Here is a 17,831-nt window from a genome sequence, read left to right on the forward strand (position 1 = left end):
ATTTTAACTGCATACAGTGACTCCGGGGACTTCCCTGGTGGTCCAGTGGTTAAGACTCCGTGATTCCACTGCAGGGGGCATGGGTTCAATCTCTGGTCAGTGAACTCAGATCCTGCATGCCTTGAGATGCAGCCAAAAACAAATAAAAGCTCTTTTAAAAAATTATTTTAAATAGAAGTGACTCAGAGTAAAGTAAGGGTATGTCTCCCCCCAACAGTGAATCTGGTGGGCTCAGAACACCTCTCTTAAGTGGGAGAAAGAGGTCTGGGGCAAAGGGAACAGCACTTCTGAGGACTGAGAGTCAAGGACAGTGTATGTTTACTAGCCCTTGGAGTCGATGTGAATCGATTAGGTAAGAAACCTCCTGCTTACAGAATGAACTTCTAGAGGAACAGGGATCCTCTACTTAAGCCAGCCTTCCCCAGCGTTTTTGAGACCATGAAACCAGGGACCGGTTTCATGGGAGACAATTTTTCCACAAACCTAGAGGGGGTAGAGGGATGGTTTGGGGATGATTCAAGTGCATTACATTTATTATGCACTTTATGTCTACTATTATTACATCAGCTCCACCTCAGATCATGAGACATTAGATCCCGGAGGTTGGAGACCTCTGCTTTAAACAGTCTTTGAGACCTCTGACTCTCTCTGGGAAATGGTGGACTAAGAAAGCTGGATCATTCTCAAGACATATTCCTCCACACCCACTTCTGATATGGCCAAGAGAGATCATGGGAAATGGGGAAACTTCTGGAGGGTGGAACCAGCGAGCCAGAGCAAACACTGAATGAGCAAGTGCCCCCCCCCCGCCCGTCCTCCTCATCTGCCTCTCTGGGGTGACAACAGAATTCTACTGTCAATGACATAATATTTAGTTCTCTATCAGTTAGAACTCATGATCACCAGCTAGGTTTTCCTCAGTCAGTGGCAAAAGCAGAAAGTCACTCTTGCATCACATACAACATAAGGCCATGTGCTACGGTTAATCAACTAAGACTTTATCGCATGTGTGTAGCTTTATGCATTTGCCAGGATATTCCACAAACCCTCTCCATCACTCTGTTGTATAATACAGTCAAAAGCATCATAATCAGAGAGCCCTGGCCTTCATTCTAGCTCTGTTATTTCTAGCTGTGTGTTCAACATAACCAGAACCTGCCCAGATTTTAAATTACATTTAACGAAAGAAGATGAAATGGTTGGATGGCATCACTGACTCGATGGACATGAGTCTGAGTAAGCTCCGGGAGTTCGTGATGGATAGGGAAGCCTGGCATCCTGCAGTCCATGAAGTCGCAAAGAGTTGGACAGGAGTGAGTGCCTGAACTGAACCAAAGAAGAAAAAGTAACAAATCTCAGCAAATTATCTTTCTAGTCCCCTCTACAAGCCTTGTGGTGAACAAGGTCAGCCTGGAAATAAAATAAACTATATGAAAGAGAGCAGAGAAGGAGATAGCAGCAAGCCTAGGGATGATCTAAAACTCCTGTCAAAATGAGAAAGTTCACCCTAAGAATGCAAACACAGGAAAAATGTTCTGGTAGGTCAGAGTACTGACTACACGCAATTCAAAGCGACAGTCTTCTGAAATATTGCATCTGGGTGAGAAGAAGGTAGAAGTTAAGGAAGAATCTTGGGAGATTGGCTGATAAAAAGAACAACCACAGGAAGGCGGGAATGGGGCCCTATAAGACAAAAGAACACAAAAATGTCTAAGGACATTCATCTCCTTCCTAATAATAATATGTTAGATAAATTGCATTTTCTATACTAGTAGAAAAGATACCATTTCAATAGGAATCTGATCACTTCCACCAGTCATAAAATAGATAAGAGACTTCCCTGGTGGTCCAGTGGTTAAGAATTCACCTTGAAATGCAGAGGACTCCAGTTCTATCCCTGGTCAGGGAACTAAGATCCCACATGCCTTGGAGAAGTAGAGCCTGCCTGCTGCTACTAAGATCCAGTGCAGCCAAACAGATAAAGAAAACAGACAGAAGGAATAGGAATAAACACACAGGAATCTACCGTTAAAAAACATAAGATGAGACTTCAAACACCTCTGCTAATAACAATTTTCTTCCAATCCTGCATAAAAATAAACATGAAGCAAAAGAAAACTGAACACGACACTCTGAACTGAGTTAGATTTAAAAACGCATTTGTGGTTATTTTAAAAAAAAAAACACCTTGAAACAGAACTTCAAAACATTAAAAACAAGTGGCAAAAGGGAGACAGAAATTTAGAGAGAATTCACTGAACACACGAAAGATGTGAGAGAAAAAGACAAAATGAAGACTAAAGTACAAGATGCCTAGGAAAGAAGAGAGCCAAAACAAAACGTATTAAAGGCATGGTTGAAAAAGGCACGAGGCAAACGAGAGAATAAAAAGGAACTAGTGAAAGCAAAACAAGTCACATAAAACGTGGCGGCACAGGAAGACAGGAAGGGAAAAACAGCATCCCTATATTTAGAGCCCATTCAAGAGAAAAACAAAACCGTGGAAGATAACTCATACACAAAAATGTAATTCAGCCAAACTTGCTTTAAATTAAAAGAAGGTTGGATGGTACCTATCAAGACAGTCCACCAGGTACCTGGAAGATGTACTCAGCATGATCATCTCTGATGTCCTTGAAGAACTCACAGACTTCAAAAATAAAAATTATCAAGGCTTTCAAGCAAAGAGATAACTTACAAAATCAGAAGAATAAACTGTCAGGCTTCAAAAGAAATAAGATTTCTCAAAAAAAAAAAAAAAATACCATACAGAGCAAGGCGACGCTGGAACAGCATTTCCAAAAATCTCAAGAAAATAAAGGGCATCTTGCAGAAAAGTTTACAGGTAGTCAGAGGCAGATGCTAAGAAGCAGACTGATTCTCCCCAAGATCACATTCACCTGCAACAACATCTCAGGGCTCCCCACCCCCAGGTTAGTGCTGTTTCAATCCATTCGTTCATTCATTCACTTGTATATTGGCAAAAATCCACTAATCTTGAAGACAGAAGAGGAGAAAGGAGGAAGGGAAGGGGGTGGCTGGTGACCATCAGCTAGAATTTCGAACTCAGTCTGTGTCTATCCTGTGCCTGGGAAACTCAGGACTCTGCCTCCCCCCAGCCTTTCTAGTTTCCTTTCCTGCCGTGCCGTTACAGATGTGCTATGACCCCATCACTCTCCTGCCTCCCACTACAGGTGTGGTATGGCCCATCACTTTCCTGCACGCCCATGGAGGTGAGCTATGGCCCCTGAACCCCTCTGTGGTATCATCACCCACCATCACACTGGCGTTTCTACACCCATGCCTTTGTTCCAGAAGCACCCACCCACACACAAAGTGTCTTCCCTGTCCCAGTCTTGGCTCACGTTCTTCCAGCCCTGCAAGGACCATCTCCACTCCTGTCTCCAACAGGTGGCCGTTTAGGACTCCTTCATTCAGAGGCAATGGTTTCCTCTTTTAAACCCCTTCTGCTTTTCTCGGGATCAGGATTCTTGGCACCTCTCAATTGTTTGCTTGGCAGGAATCACTGCCTGGTTTCTGGAAGGCAGGCACCATTGTACTTATCTTTGCTCAACTAATACTTAAGTTTCATTGAAGTGGATAAATCCCTATGACTCAGACTTCTGAGCAGGTCACTGGAGTCTTAGAAGGTCCTTTTGCCTCACCCTCAAAGCTTAGGTGTGGGCATGCGTGCTCAGTTGCTCATTGGTATCCAACTCTTTGCGACCCCATAGACTGTGGCCCTCTAAGCTCCTCTGTCCTTAGGATTCTCCAGGCAAGAATAGTGGAGTGGATTGCCATTTCCTCCTCCAGGGGATCTTCCTGACCTAGGGATTGAATGCCAGTCTCCTGCATTGCAGGCAGATTCTTTACCACTGAGCCACTTGGGAAAGCCCTAAGTTTAGCCCTAAAGCCCTAAGCCCTAGCAGTCCTCAAGTTTTAGGAATATGCAGTTGCCGTGAAGTCCTGATAGCTGTTGATTGAGAAGCATCCTCTCCTGGTGACAGACTCCAACTGGCAGAGATAGCATTGCCACCGCCTTTCCAGGACTGGACGGCCCAACAGCTTAGCTGTCAGGGTTCCTAAGACTTGGCAATGAGCAGCAGAGAGGGAGGAAAGCCATTGCCAAGGGCTGGCTCCTGGGAAGGGGAGATTCCTAACTTGAATGACCGGTCAGTGCCAAGATCAGTGCCAGGAAGAGACTGTACTGGCCTGGGGTCATCTTGAGCTATGGGTCACGGCAAGAGAAACCTTGGACCTGGCACCAGCAGGAGACAGAAAAATAAGAACAGAGCTCAGAGCTGCAAGACCTCTGGCTGGGCCAGCTGGCCTCTGCGAACAAAGAACTTGATCTTCCTCCTCTCTCAAGGTCACTCAGTCGTATCCTACTCTTTGCAACCCCATGGACTGTAGCCCGCCAGTTCCTCTGTCCATGGAATTTTCCAGGCAAGAACACTGGAGTAGGTAGCTATTCCCTTCCCCAGGGGATCTTCCCAATCCAGGGACTGAACCTGAGTCTCCTGCACTGCAGGCAGATTCTTTACTGTCTGAGCCACGGGAGAAGCCCTTGACCTTCTGTCTTCTCCCAATGAGGCTGAAAGAGACTATTAAAGAGTCAGGGTGCTAAAGGCATCCTGTATGCCTCCTCCTCCTCCTGTTTGAGCAGAAAAGGAGTCAGGCTGGCAGAAGCCCAGGAGTGAGGGGTGTTTCCTTGACCCCAGTGTACCAGTGAGACTTCTCTCTTGCCCCACTGGTGGACACTAAGACCTCACTCTACCTGGGTTACTTCTCCCTGGAGAACACCCTACAGGTAAGAGATGAAACTTCCCAAGGCAAGATTTACAGTGCATCCTTCTCCTTGGTTCTGTAACACCCCCCCTCTCCTTACATCAGCCCAGCAGACTGTCGCAGTGGACTGGCCATGTATCCGACGTGGGCTGACTGTGGTGCCCACAAACAAGCATTAAACACAGACACGTGCAGTCCAGGACTCAGCCAATGGCCTGATGGATGGGAATCTTTCTCTGTGTCACCTTTACCAAGTTAGTGTGAATTGGTGATACTTTCAACCTAAGAACTGCTCTTGTGAAAGTGTTAGTTGCTCAATCATGTCCAGCCCTCTGCGACCCCATGGACTGTAGCCCACCAGGCTTCTCTGTCCATGGGATTTTCCAGGCAAGAATACTGGAGTGGGTTGCCATTACCTTCTCCAGGTAATCTTCCCAACCCAGGGATTGAACCCAGATCTCCTGCACTGCAGATGGATTCTTTACTATCTGAACTACCAGGGAAGCCCAGAAGAGCCCTGAAAAGGATGGAAAACTTGTGGACTGATGTCTTGATGCCTTGAGTGAGTCTCTCAGTGGTAAACTGGGTAGTCCCACCTCAGAGGTGGAATTGTGGGCAACTCAGGAAGTGGGCCCAGGGCACCATGCTTCTCAGATTGACTTGCAAGGCTTTAACTGCTGCTAAAACTAGTCTCAGTGGAGAGGGAGTCCTGGGCCACACTGAGGAGGGACATAGAGCCATTACTTCTTCCTGGAGAGTCAGGGGTGTGCTTGTCAGTAAGACTAACATGGAAAAGACGGTCCTGTGGAAAAGCTGCCTTTAAGCAAAATGGCTAAGTTTGCAAGTGGAAGTGGTCCATTGAGCAGCTCTCAGAGGGACCACCCTGGGTTTTGCATTGTCTTATTTTCTTTTCTTCTGTCTGAACAGCAGTTACATTGAGAAAGGGATTCACTGGGTGAGTGCCAAATTCAACATTCATGCAGATCCATCCTTGCTTCTGATGCAATCAATTCTGACCAATTAGCCACCAGGTGAGGTTGGCTCAATTCTAACAAAACACGGCAGCACACTGATGCTATGCGTTTATTTCCCTGAGTGTGAGGCTTAGAGGTGGTCTGTGTGTGCTGACTCCGAGCGAGCAAAGTACCACTGAGTAAAGCTGAGCACACCGAGGCCTGGTTCTCAGTGTTCAGTGGTTAATCAGGAGTCAGCAGGCAGAGGAAACCAAGAGAGTGGATCAGAACCATCAGTAGGCAGCTTAGAGCTTTGTTGCCCTCAGCCCAGAATTCCAGAGGTTCTCTGGCCTCCTCCCACTCCATCCTGGATCCCCCAGCCTACGGAAAGGCACAGGATAAAACACTGCCAGGTGGTGCTGGCTTCTCAGAGGCCGGTCTCCGGCAAGCCAGGCCCACCTTCATCTGCTTTCACTATAGCTCCCAGTTAATTGTTGCCATGGCGACCGGACGCCTTCTGAGCTCTTGGAGTCCAGCCCTTAAACACCTTGGTGTAGTCAAGCCCACTTGCTCCCCTGGCTCCCCAGAGTGTGGAAATATCTAAGCTGGATTTCTGGAGCCAAATGGCACAGGGGTCTCCTTGCCACAGTCCACAGGGTGTTCAGATCCTGGTGCGGGGGTGGTGGTCTCTGGTTCAGCAGAGGCCGATGCACCTGTTCTGTCATTTCCAGAAGAGCAGATCTAACTTCAAACCTTGCGTTACAGGCGACCATGGCAGCAGCTGGGAGGGGTGAGCATGGGCCCATGAGTGCCTGGGGTTCAGGCCAGCAGCGGGGCTCAGACCAGGGCTGCGGGGCAGACAACACAGCAGAACAGTGCTGGCGGTGGAGGACCACAAAGCCCACCCGGAACCAGAGAGCCGAAGCAGGACTCCTGCAATTGACCCGCCGCTCCATTCAGTCACCCACTCCCACTGTTACCCCTCAGACCTCATCATCACAGGAAGCTCATGCCTCCTGTGTCCACCCATCACGCTGATCACAAGGCTCCAGGCCTCTGCCCTGATGTTTTGGCCCTGGTAGACCTTTTTCCCAGACTCCTCACTGGCTGACACATGTGCCTTTGTGAGTGCTAGAATCCATATCTGGCCTTGTTCTCTTCTTGGGGAGCAGGTGCCACTGGCCCAGCCTCTAGAATTCCCCCAAGCCCCCTGCCCCTAGCTGCAGTTGTTCCTCTTCCTCTTTGGATTTGGGGGTTGAGCAGCTGGGGTGCCACCTCTGCCACTGCCCTCCTTGCTGAGCCCCCCAAAACTGGTATCAGGATGGTCACTTCTCCAGTTCTGATCTCAGCACCAGCTCCAACACCCCCCACCCCCATAGCATTTACACATCTCGCCTTATTCTCTGCCTGAGACCCGATGGAGAGTGTGCTCTGCGGCAGGAATGGGCACTCCCAGCTTAGTCCCAGGGAATGCCATCTACACAGAATGAAGCGATCCATCCAGGGTCTTTCTGTGGGTCTGGGATGCACCCCACAGGGCTCTGGCCTTGTCTCCATCTTGTTGAGGGGGATCCCAAGGCCTCTGAGGCTGTGTGGGTACCAGCAGCATTCTCATCCCACTTCTCTGAACTCTAGAGATGGGTGTGGAAGATGCTCTCAAACCAGACAGGCTGCGCCTGCTCACACGTCCTCACGAAGGGTGACCAACTGACCTCATCCGCCCTGGACAGAGGGGTTTCTTAGGACACAGGCCTTTCTGAGCTAAAACTGGAACAGCCCTGGGCAAACTGGGATGTCTGGTCACCCTAATACACTGGATGACCCTGCTTCCTGAATCACTGAGCAGGGATCACATATGCCCATCTGCGTGCATCTGTGACTGAATATCCCACCTGAAGCCTGTGACTCTGGGCGGATTTTGCTCCTAGACAAGGCCAGCCCCTCCCCTGCCGGGTGACAAATGCCACTTGTTCTCGCCTATTAAAGATGTCACTTCTAAAATACATCCCTCCCACTCCGGCATAATCAGTTTGCCCTTTGTTACTGGACCATTCCTATCAGCACACGAATATCACATGTATTGTGATTTCCCACATCAGAAAAAAAAGAAGACTCTTTACATCACACTCCTTTCTAGCTTCCTCCCTCATTCTCCACTCCCCTTCACTTTAGAACTCTGGAGGGTTGTCTGTTCCTGCACTCTCCTTTTCCTCTTCACCCTTTTTTAAATAATAAAAGATTATTTTCACAATCCTTTTTAACTTTTATTAGGGAACATTTCAAACATCTCCCCGAATAGTGAGACGAGCGTAATGAACCTTCATCTTCCCATCACTCAGTCTGCTCAGATCCTGTAGCAGCACAACGCAGGCATCAGTCATTCTCTCTTGCATCCATCAGTCAAAAAGCCTTCCCCAGATCGCCCCTGCCAAGCTCACATGACCTCCACGTTGTGGGTCACACTGTGGTCACTTCTCAGGCTTCATCTCCTCCTTCATCTCACACCTTATCACAGCTGATGACTCTCTCCCAGAAACATGTTTGTTTGTTTTTTTTCCCCCACTTGATTTTCAAGATGCCACCCAGCCCTGCTTTTCTTGCTTCCTGGCTGCCTGCTCCTGACTGGTCTCCTCTGCAGGTCCCTCCTCACCTTCCCACCGTCATCTATCTCCCGGAGCCTCTGCTCCCCTGGGAAGCCTCGCTCACCCTGGGGAACCCATGTCACCAGCGTCCGGCTTCCTGTACCAGAAACTCCCACGGTTACATCCCCAGCCAGGACATCTCCCCTGAACTTGTCCACATGGTTGATTAAGAAGCCTCTAAAACTTACTATGAAGCCAGCGTGAATTCGCATCAGCCCCAGCCTCTGTCAAGACCCTGGTCCTCCCACTGACATCGTCTTCCTAACGCCTCAGGGCACAAGTGTTATGTTTTCATTCCACCTGGAGTGGCAACCAGATCCCTAAGTGGTCCCCAGGCCCTGGGTGGTCCAGCCCCGCTCTGACCTCACCCCCTCCTGCCCGCAGCCTGGCCCCATCTGCTCCAGCCTCACAGCTATCCCTGTGCCAGCTGGTAGGGTGGGGGCAGTGGGTAGCTGTTCCCGCCACCTGGGAGACCCTCCCCCCAAATCCCAGAGGACTTGACCTTTGACCTCCTTCGGTCTTTGCTCAAATGCCACTTTTATTCTCGAGCATCTGGATGTTCTTTTCAACAACTCCAGCTCCTCCCGCATTCCCTGCCTCATTTTGCCCCATAGCTTTTAACTCCCTGACATGCTTCGTAGATGTACTCCTTTACATCTATCATCTCTCTCTGGCATGTAAGTCTATTGGCTGCATCCTCAGGCCTAGAGGAGTAGCTGGCATGCAGCAGGTGCTCAGCTTACGTGCTGACCTGGGCAGTAGTGCCTGCCTCTTCCAAAGGGGACTCACTTTGAGGCACCTATCTGTCAGCAAAGAATCTATCGGTCCATCTTTCTCTTCACACACACACACACACACACACACACACACACACACACGGGTGGAAAGGACCGAGGACAGTGCGGGTTGGCACAGGTGTACCTGCTGTCACTGCCACTCAGAAGGACTCTAGGCCTGGTGTGGCCTGGGCTACCCTGGTGGAGGCCATAGTAATACAGTATGGTCATGTGGGGCTTTTGGAAAAGAGTCTTCAGGCTCTCTCCTGCAGACTTAAAAAGAACCACCCTGCTTGAGATCTTTCACCAAACTGCCCAAATAGCAGAGGGTCTCCATAGGGGTGTTCATTGAGACAGACTTTGAAAAATTATCTAAGAGGAGGCTGAGTTTCCTCTCTGGAAGGACAGACCCTACTCATCTGGAGTAAATGCTCCAACTCCTGATTTGTGTTCCTTTTAAAAAAAAAATTAAAAGTATATATGAAGTATGCCATATATGTGTATTACATACTTTACATATATTACCATTTTAAATTGACTTACAGTGTGCTGTCAGATTCTGACCCATCTTCTCTTTATGGCTTCCTCTATTGCAACATGTGTCTTCTATGAAAGAGCCATCGCTCACCAAGTGCTCACGACGTGTGGGTCTCACCGACCCACCACCCACACGCCACCTCAGCCCCCTCCATCCTCACGAGGCAGGATGCGTGGGGCTTGAGCAGCATCTTTAGAAGCAGGTATGAATGTAACCTCACGAAGACACCCCGAGCCAGAAGCACCCAATTGAGCTGCTCCCCAGTTCCTGACCCGCAGAAACTGTGTGAGATAAGAAATGTTTATTGTGGGTTGAAAATGCTCCCTTCTAATTTCTTTCAGAGTGATGGGTATTTACCCCAAAGCAGATGACACGGAGGTCGCACATCACAGCCTTGAGTTGATATGAGTGTGTCTAGGATGTCTAGGTTTGTATCTTTTACCAGAAAACCCCTTCCCAAGTCATCTGGTCCCAATTTGATTCTGCAACTCTCAGGAGCCACAAATGCCACCTGAATCCTCAATAAACTTTATTTAGACACAAAGAGACACAACAGAAAATACATACACAGATACAGATTTTTTTTTTCTCTATAGGATGAACAAACATCACATAGGGAATTTAAAAATTGGGTGCACGGAACGTAAGAAAAAAAATCGCAAAGTTCCTTGTTCACTCACACTTGGAACAAACACATATTTCAGAGGAAGACAGGGATACACCATCCCTACAACAGAATTCACAGTTGTCTATCACAGTACACAGGTGTTAGGAAGGTAATCAAAGGGCGGGGGATCCAGTTACTCTTGGTATGACAGGATGCTCACAAGACTAGTAGAACTCTGTTGAAACAAAAGACAGGAAGGAGGATGCCACACCCCCTGCACAGATGCTCTGCAAGCTGTCGGCTAGGTCATAAAGCAGCTCAGCAGAAATGCCACGTTAGAGTTCAGCTTGTGGCTGGAAGGTCTGTGTAACCTCTACCTTCGTGTCCCCATCACGGAGAGTTTACATAGACACACTTAGGACGCTGAAACTCTCGACATGCGTGCCGGCTTCAACACCCCCCAGGACAGAACATTGACATCGAGGTGTTAAATGTGGCTTTCAAACGGAAGAGGAATAATAGCCAAGAGGAGAAGGAACACTCTGCGTCCATCAGCAGTGTTTCCCACCATGCTGCCTATGGTCCCATCCCACGGGGAGCCACGGGCCTCTGTGTCCTGCTCCACGCCATGGGCGGGCCAGGACGCATGCCTCTTGGGAGTCTATTATTGCCTTCTAAAGTCACACCTGTGAAGCCACGCATGTCATCAGGGTAAGCAGCCATGGAACCACCCCACTTATCCTGTCCCGGACCAGCCTCTGGCCTCCACACCATCTTCGCCTTTCAGATGGGGGTTCCCTAGGCAACCTCTGTATTTTAGTAAAAAATGGTTTCCACTGTACCCTTCGTGTGTCCTCTTCCTAATGTGACAAATCCAGATGAGATGAAGTTATGGAGATCAGGTCCTCCACTTCGGTAAGCATCCTTCCCATAATGTCCTGCAAGAAGACGGGGCAGAATTACCTGGCACATCCATGACACCAACAAGAAGACAGAGGCTGCTGTTCCAGTTCACTCGAAAATGGCGGTGAACTTAACTTCAAATCAGCAGCTAAGTCAGAAGGTAGAAGCAATCAAGGAAGATATATATATATATATATAATATTATTTCATAAATTTATATATAATATATATTATAAATATATAAAGTATATATGAAGTATGCCATATATAATATATATTACATACTCTATATATTAAGATTTTAAATATATACACATATATTGTGTATATATATACACACACACACACACACACACACATACACACACATATAACTGCAACAAAGAAGAAAGTTCTGGGAAGCTTATGTTGGAAGCAGAGGTGGGGGAAAGCACTTGACTTTGGCATTTCTGACTGAGCACATCAGCACTTCAGTCTGAACTGAACTTGGCCTACCATCCTGTGCTTTGTCCCAGCTTCCTCCTTTCTTTTTCTTGTCTTATTCCTTTGGTTTCTTTCTTCCTGGAGCATAGAAATGTGGTTCTGATCGAAATGCTCCATGTGTGTGCATGTTTATGAATCATACCTCATCCTATGAACTATAGCCTTGGGGCTTAGGAGAAATCCAACGTCACTGAGGCTGACAAGTAGGGCGGTGGCTCTGAAACACTGGGAAAATATTTATGTGCTTTTCTCTTTCAACTTTCTGCAGTAAGATTTTATCCCTCGTCAGCCTCCTCTCTCCGTCTACCTGTGGGGTTGGGGGTGAAGAAAAGTCTTAGACCCTGGGAGAAGACATGCAAAGAGAAAAATAGTTACTGTTCTGCTTCTGACATTTGATGTAGGATTTCACAGTACCCCTGAAGTACAGGCCTTAAAAAGAAAGAAAGACCTCTCTAAATGCCATCTTGAAGTATGTACATGTGAAAGTGGAGAAAGCCACACATATGTCATGTTGCCACAAGAGCATGTTAAAAACTGTACTTAACAATTAAACACTGAGAAGACTACCTAAGATGTAAAGTTAAGTAAAAAAGTGGAAGAAAATACTATAGTTAGTATGACCACAATTCTGTAAAAAGTGCAAACCAGTGTAGTTTAAAACAACAACAACAAAAGAACAAGATTGAAAGAAAACACACTGATACCGACCACCACCTTTAGATGGTTGGAACACGAGTTTTATTTCTTCTCTGCTTTCAGCTTTTCTGTATTTTCCAAGTTTTTTCCTATAATGAGCATGTCACTATAAATAGGTGAAATACATTTCTAATGGAAAAATGTACAATAAATGTAGATAACCTAAATCACATTTTTTTTCTTAGCAATGCATCCTCTGCATTAGATATCAAAAAATGGGTGCATGTTGGATTCATCCAGAAGCTTTTAAAAATACAAATGTCCTAACACTGCTCCAGGGATTCTGATTCAGTTGATCAGGAGGTGTTTTTTTGTGTTTTTTTTTTTTTTAAAGGAGGTCTCCAGGTGGTTCCCATGTGGCTCATATAATAAAGAATCTGTCTGCAATGTGGGAGGCCTGGGTTTGATCCCTGGGTTGGGAAGATCCCCTGGAGAAGGGAATGACAACCCACTCCAGTATTCTTGCCTGGAGAATTTCATGGACAGAGGAGCCTGGTGGGCTACAGTCCATGGGGTTGCAAAGAGTTGAACATGACTGAGTGACTGACATTTTCACACAGGGAAGAAGAACCACTGCCCTAGAGTAAACGTATAAACAACCGAGGTTCAGTTTGCTCGTGGGGGTCGGGGGGGCAGTGAGCATTTGCTGGAGTCCTCGTGGGTGCCTTGCCCTGCCCTCTATTTAGGTCCTGGACTCCAGCATCCTTCCTCTGAAGAGTGGAGTCTGGCTGGACCAGTTTCTGCCTTCTCCCAGATCAGAGGGTCTCAACCCTGAGTGTGCGTCAAAAAAAACAGGAGGGCAGGTTAAAGCCTGCTGGGCCCCACCCCCAGAATTTCTGAGTCATTTGATCTGGGATGGGCCTCAAGAGCTTGCATTTCTATCTAGTCACCCTGATGATACTGCTGCTTGAGTCTGAGATCTGTAATCCAAGTGTATCAGGAATATAAAAGAATTTTACCACTGTCTCCCATATGTCCTCCACTCTGGAATAAATACCTCCTTCCTTGGGGCACACAGCTTTCCACGAGGAACTTTCTGGCTGTAAAAGACTGTAGTCACAACCCAGAATTTTATAGAAAAGAATTATTGGAGCTGAACTAAGAGGCTTCTGCCCGTATCCCAAGCCATGTCACGACTCCAGAAACCCAAGTCTCATCCCGGAAAAATGCAACTTCATTGAGGGATGAAGGAGAGAAGGACAAGGGAGTGTGGAGGGGTACAGAACAAGCCCCAAGAAGAGGGGGACCCTTGTCCTGTAACGAGTTACTTCCCCCCACTGCCCCTCCCAACAGAAGAGTAAGAAATGGAAGTAGCAATTCCGAAATCTCATAAATTTGGACTCGTTAATTCAGAACCTCCGATACATCCTTCAGAGTTTGGTTTATTTTTGTGCTCCTTATAAATAAGATTTTTGATAAACCAATCAATACCGAGAGAGATGGCACAACAAACAGTACCTTTGCTACTTGAAATCATTCTTATCTGTCAGCTGGAACAAGGTCCCTCAGGGCTAAGTGCTGCTTACTGCTTTGGGGCTGAGCTGACTGAAAGCCAACTCAATCACCCGATCCCTACTGTGGGCCAGACAGAGGCACAGAGCCTCTGAAAACAGGGTTTCATCTGTATGACACAACAGCAAACATTCCATAGCATTATGCAGTTTACAAAGATCGTTCATACACAATTTTCTTAAAGTTTTAATCATTACTGCATTGTAAGTTCTGTATTATTAAAATATTATTCTCCCATTTTATTGGTATAAAAACTGAGGCCAAGGGTGGGAAGTTGGAAGATGACTGAGCCATCACTAGCATCCCAGTCTTCTTTTTTTTTTTTTTTACTTTTTATTTTGTATTGGACTATAGCCAATTAACAGCGTTGTCATAGTTGCGGGTGAACAGCGAAGGGATTCAGCCATACATATGCATGTATCCATTCTCCCCCAAACCCCCCTCCCATTCAGGCTGCCACATAATACTGAGCAGAGTTCCCTGTGCTATACAGTAGATCCTTACTGGTTATTCATTTAAAATATACCAGTGTGTACATGACCATCTCAAGCTCCCTAATTATCTCTCCCCCCTCAACCTTACCCCCTGGCAACCATAAACTCATTCTCTAAGTCTGTGAGTCTGTTTGGTAAATAAGTTCATTTGTATCATTTCTTTTTAGATTTTCCACATAGCATCCTGGTCTTCTGACTCCAAACCCCCTTGTCAGTTCTCTCTTGCACACCTGGCTTCATTTCCTCCTCACAAGAGCCCTGTGTAACAATGGTCAGTTTTCTAAGTTCATGGAGCTAGGCAGTGGCAGACCCTGGATCCCAACCACGTGTACCCATCCCTACACCCACAATCTTTCTATAGCTCTCCCCAAGCCAGCTCACCCCTCGGTCTGAACACGTGTCGACGTGACTCTTCTCTGAGACTTGAGCCAGGACCCAGGGGAATCGCTTCTCTTCTCTGCGGCCTTGACCCCATGCTTGACCCCATGACTTGATGCTGGGCCTCAAGGTAGGCCACAGCAGCACAAATTTTGCCCAAGTTGCAGTTCCAGAGAAACAGCCCTATACCCAGCAGAGCTCCAAATAGAGGCTAGGGGGCGCTCTGTGAGCACACTCAAGTAGTGTGGATTATCCACGTGTCAACACCACACACACACAGCCCCCGATCAGGTCCCACAAAGGTGGGGCTTCCCTGGTGGTCCAGTGGTTAAGAATTCACCTGCCAAGGCAGGGGACACAGATTGTATCCCTGGTCCAGAAAGATGCCACTTTCCTCCGGGCAGCTAGGCCCGTGCAGAACAACTACTGAAGCTTGCACACCCCCAACCCGTGCTCGGCAAGAGGAGCCCCCACAGTGAGAGAAAGCCTATATGCAGCAACAAAGGCTCAGCAGAGCCGGAGTAAATAAGTTATATGTATTTTTTCTTTTTTTAAAAGAAAGCAGCTTTGAGTAAACAGAAAGTTTCTCTGTAAAAGAGATGTGCTATAAAAAATAGGAGGGGGAAAATGAGGTAATATCTGAATGACTTCAATAAAATTTATGAGAATTTTGCATTGGTTAAATTCCACCCACAGCTATGGGAGTGAAAGAAAGTAACCTAGGCAGTTTGCCTGAGTTGTAAATATGGACAAGAGTGTGCATACTGAAGAAACTGGTGAAGTCAATTCCAATGAGAGAGACCCACTGGGTACTCAGTGGGGAAGGAGAGAGAAAGGAGAAAAGATGAGAAAAAAAAAAAAAGGACAACTCTAGAAGTTACTCTCTGTTTAAAATAAGATGCCCAGGAGAGAAACAGAAGAGATAATTCAGAAGCAATAATTACAAGTTAATAGACTTTTTTTGAGCAGATAGAAGACTTTAATCTTTAGTCAAATATCAGACATACATTAGAAGGATCGATATCTAGATATATTCACTAGTGAAATGCCATTTAGAAAAAAAGGGAGAAATGCAAACCAACTTCATAAAATACTAAACCTACAGAAAGTAAAGCAACCTTTTAAAGACTTTTGAGACCATTACTTCAGTAGACAGGAGAGGATGGAGGAGAGACAAAACGGATGAAGGAGATGGAGAAGCACAAACTTCCAGTTATAAAATAAATAAATCATGGGGGTATATAGTTCAGCCTGGGGAAAGTAGTCAATAATATTGTATTATGTTTGCATGGTGACAGATGGTAACTAGGCTGACTATAACGATCATTTTGCAGTGCATTATACACAAATGTCAAATACTAATATAATTTTGTATATCAATTATACCTCAATAAAAAAACTCAAGAAGTGTTTTTTTCTTGTTTTGTTGAGTTTGTTTCTTTGTTTCTGGTTAAATCACCTTCTAAAAGCAAAGGTACACTTCTTTTTGTTGAACTTTAACTAAAGTTGAGACTTCTGTATTAACCAGGAATGAAAATAAAACCTGTGCTCATTCATAAACCAGAAAGAGTTAAACTATGATACTTCAAAAGCAATCATGAAACTATAAGTCAATGGATAGAAACGTATGTTTATATTAATATCCAGAAAACACAAATAACTTCAAATTAATAAGAAAGTAAGACAACTCAATAGGAAAAATCAGGCCAAAGAGATGAAAAGGTAAGTCACAGAAGAGAAAATTCAAAGGTCCAATATGCATAAAGTGGTGTTCCATCTCAAAAGTAATCAGGGAAATTCAAATTAAAACTATAATGAGGTAACATTTCGCACCCAGTAGACTGGCAAAAATAAAAATTCCTGGGACTCTGGGCATGTAGAGGCAGAAACAAGAACTCTTGCACACTTCTGGTGGGAGTGTAAACTGGTGCAAGTGCTTTGGAAGGAACCCTGGTGATGGCTAATAAAGTTGATGATAGATGTACCACAGAACCAGCAATTTCACCTTCAGGTCTGTGCCTGAGATAAATCCTCAAATGTGTGCATAAGGAGATACATGCAAGGATGTTCATGAGCAATACTGTTTCTAATAAACTGGGGAAAGAACTCCTGGGATAAATCAGTTCAGTTCAGTCGCTCAGTTGTGTCTGACTCTTTATGACCCCATGAGTCACAGCACGCCAGGCCTCCCTGTCCATCACCAACTCCCGGAGTTCACTCAAACTCATGTCCATTGAGTTGGTGATGCCATCCAGCCATCTCATCCTCTGCCATCCCCTTCTCCTTCTGCCCCCAATCCCTACCAGCATCAGGGTCTTTTCCAATGAGCCAACTCGAGGTATATTCATATAATGTAATCCTATTCAACTCTGTACAGTTGAAATGAACCAGAGCTCTAAGTATCAACATGGAGCATTCTTAGTTGTAGTCTTAAGGACCACACTCAACTAGCTGAAGGTAAACAGGATGACATCATAGAGAGAGAGTTTTAAAACCTGCAACACCCTCTCCTTCCCCTGCTGTATCCACAAGTCCCTTCTCTATGTCTGCATCCCTATTCCTGCCCAGGATGAACTGAGAGAATAACATCAACATACATATACTGTGTGCTCAGTCACTCAGTTGTGTCTGACTCTTTTGCAAGCCACGAACTGTGGCCCACCAGGCTCCTCTCTCCATGGGATTTCCCAGGCAAGAATACTGGAGTGGGTTACCATTTCCTTCGGGAGGGGATCTTCCGGACTCAGAGATCAAATCCGCGTCTCCTGCGTTGGCAGGTGGATTCTTTACCACTGAGCCACCTGGGAAACCCCAACATAAATATACTACCATGTGTAAAACAGATAGTTGATGCAAAGCTGCTATATAATATAGGGGGTTCAGTTTGGTGCTCTGTGATGACCTAGAGGATGGGATGGGGGAGGCAGGAGGAAGGTGTGACAGGGAGGGGATATATGTATACTTACAGCTGATTCACGTGTTGTACACCAGAAACCAATACAACATTGTAAAGCAATTATTGTTCAGTTAAAAATAAAGTAAAAAAAAAAAAAAAAAAAAA

General features: G+C 46.1%; 1 protein-coding gene across 1 annotated transcript in view; it reads right to left on the reverse strand.

Moving 5' to 3' along the window:
• Positions 1-17,831, reverse strand: part of SHISA6 (shisa family member 6) — a gene marked incomplete at its 5' end in the record, with an annotated part of 259,216 nt that overhangs the window by 115,346 nt on the left and 126,039 nt on the right. The window contains one exon of the mRNA XM_010843187.1: positions 11,147-11,242. Within this exon, the coding sequence (XP_010841489.1) occupies positions 11,147-11,242 (96 nt within the window). The remainder of the gene's footprint in view (positions 1-11,146; positions 11,243-17,831) is intronic.

Source organism: Bison bison, unplaced genomic scaffold, assembly GCF_000754665.1.
Source record: "Bison bison bison isolate TAMUID 2011002044 unplaced genomic scaffold, Bison_UMD1.0 scf7180017864180, whole genome shotgun sequence".
Lineage (NCBI taxonomy): Eukaryota > Metazoa > Chordata > Mammalia > Artiodactyla > Bovidae > Bison > Bison bison.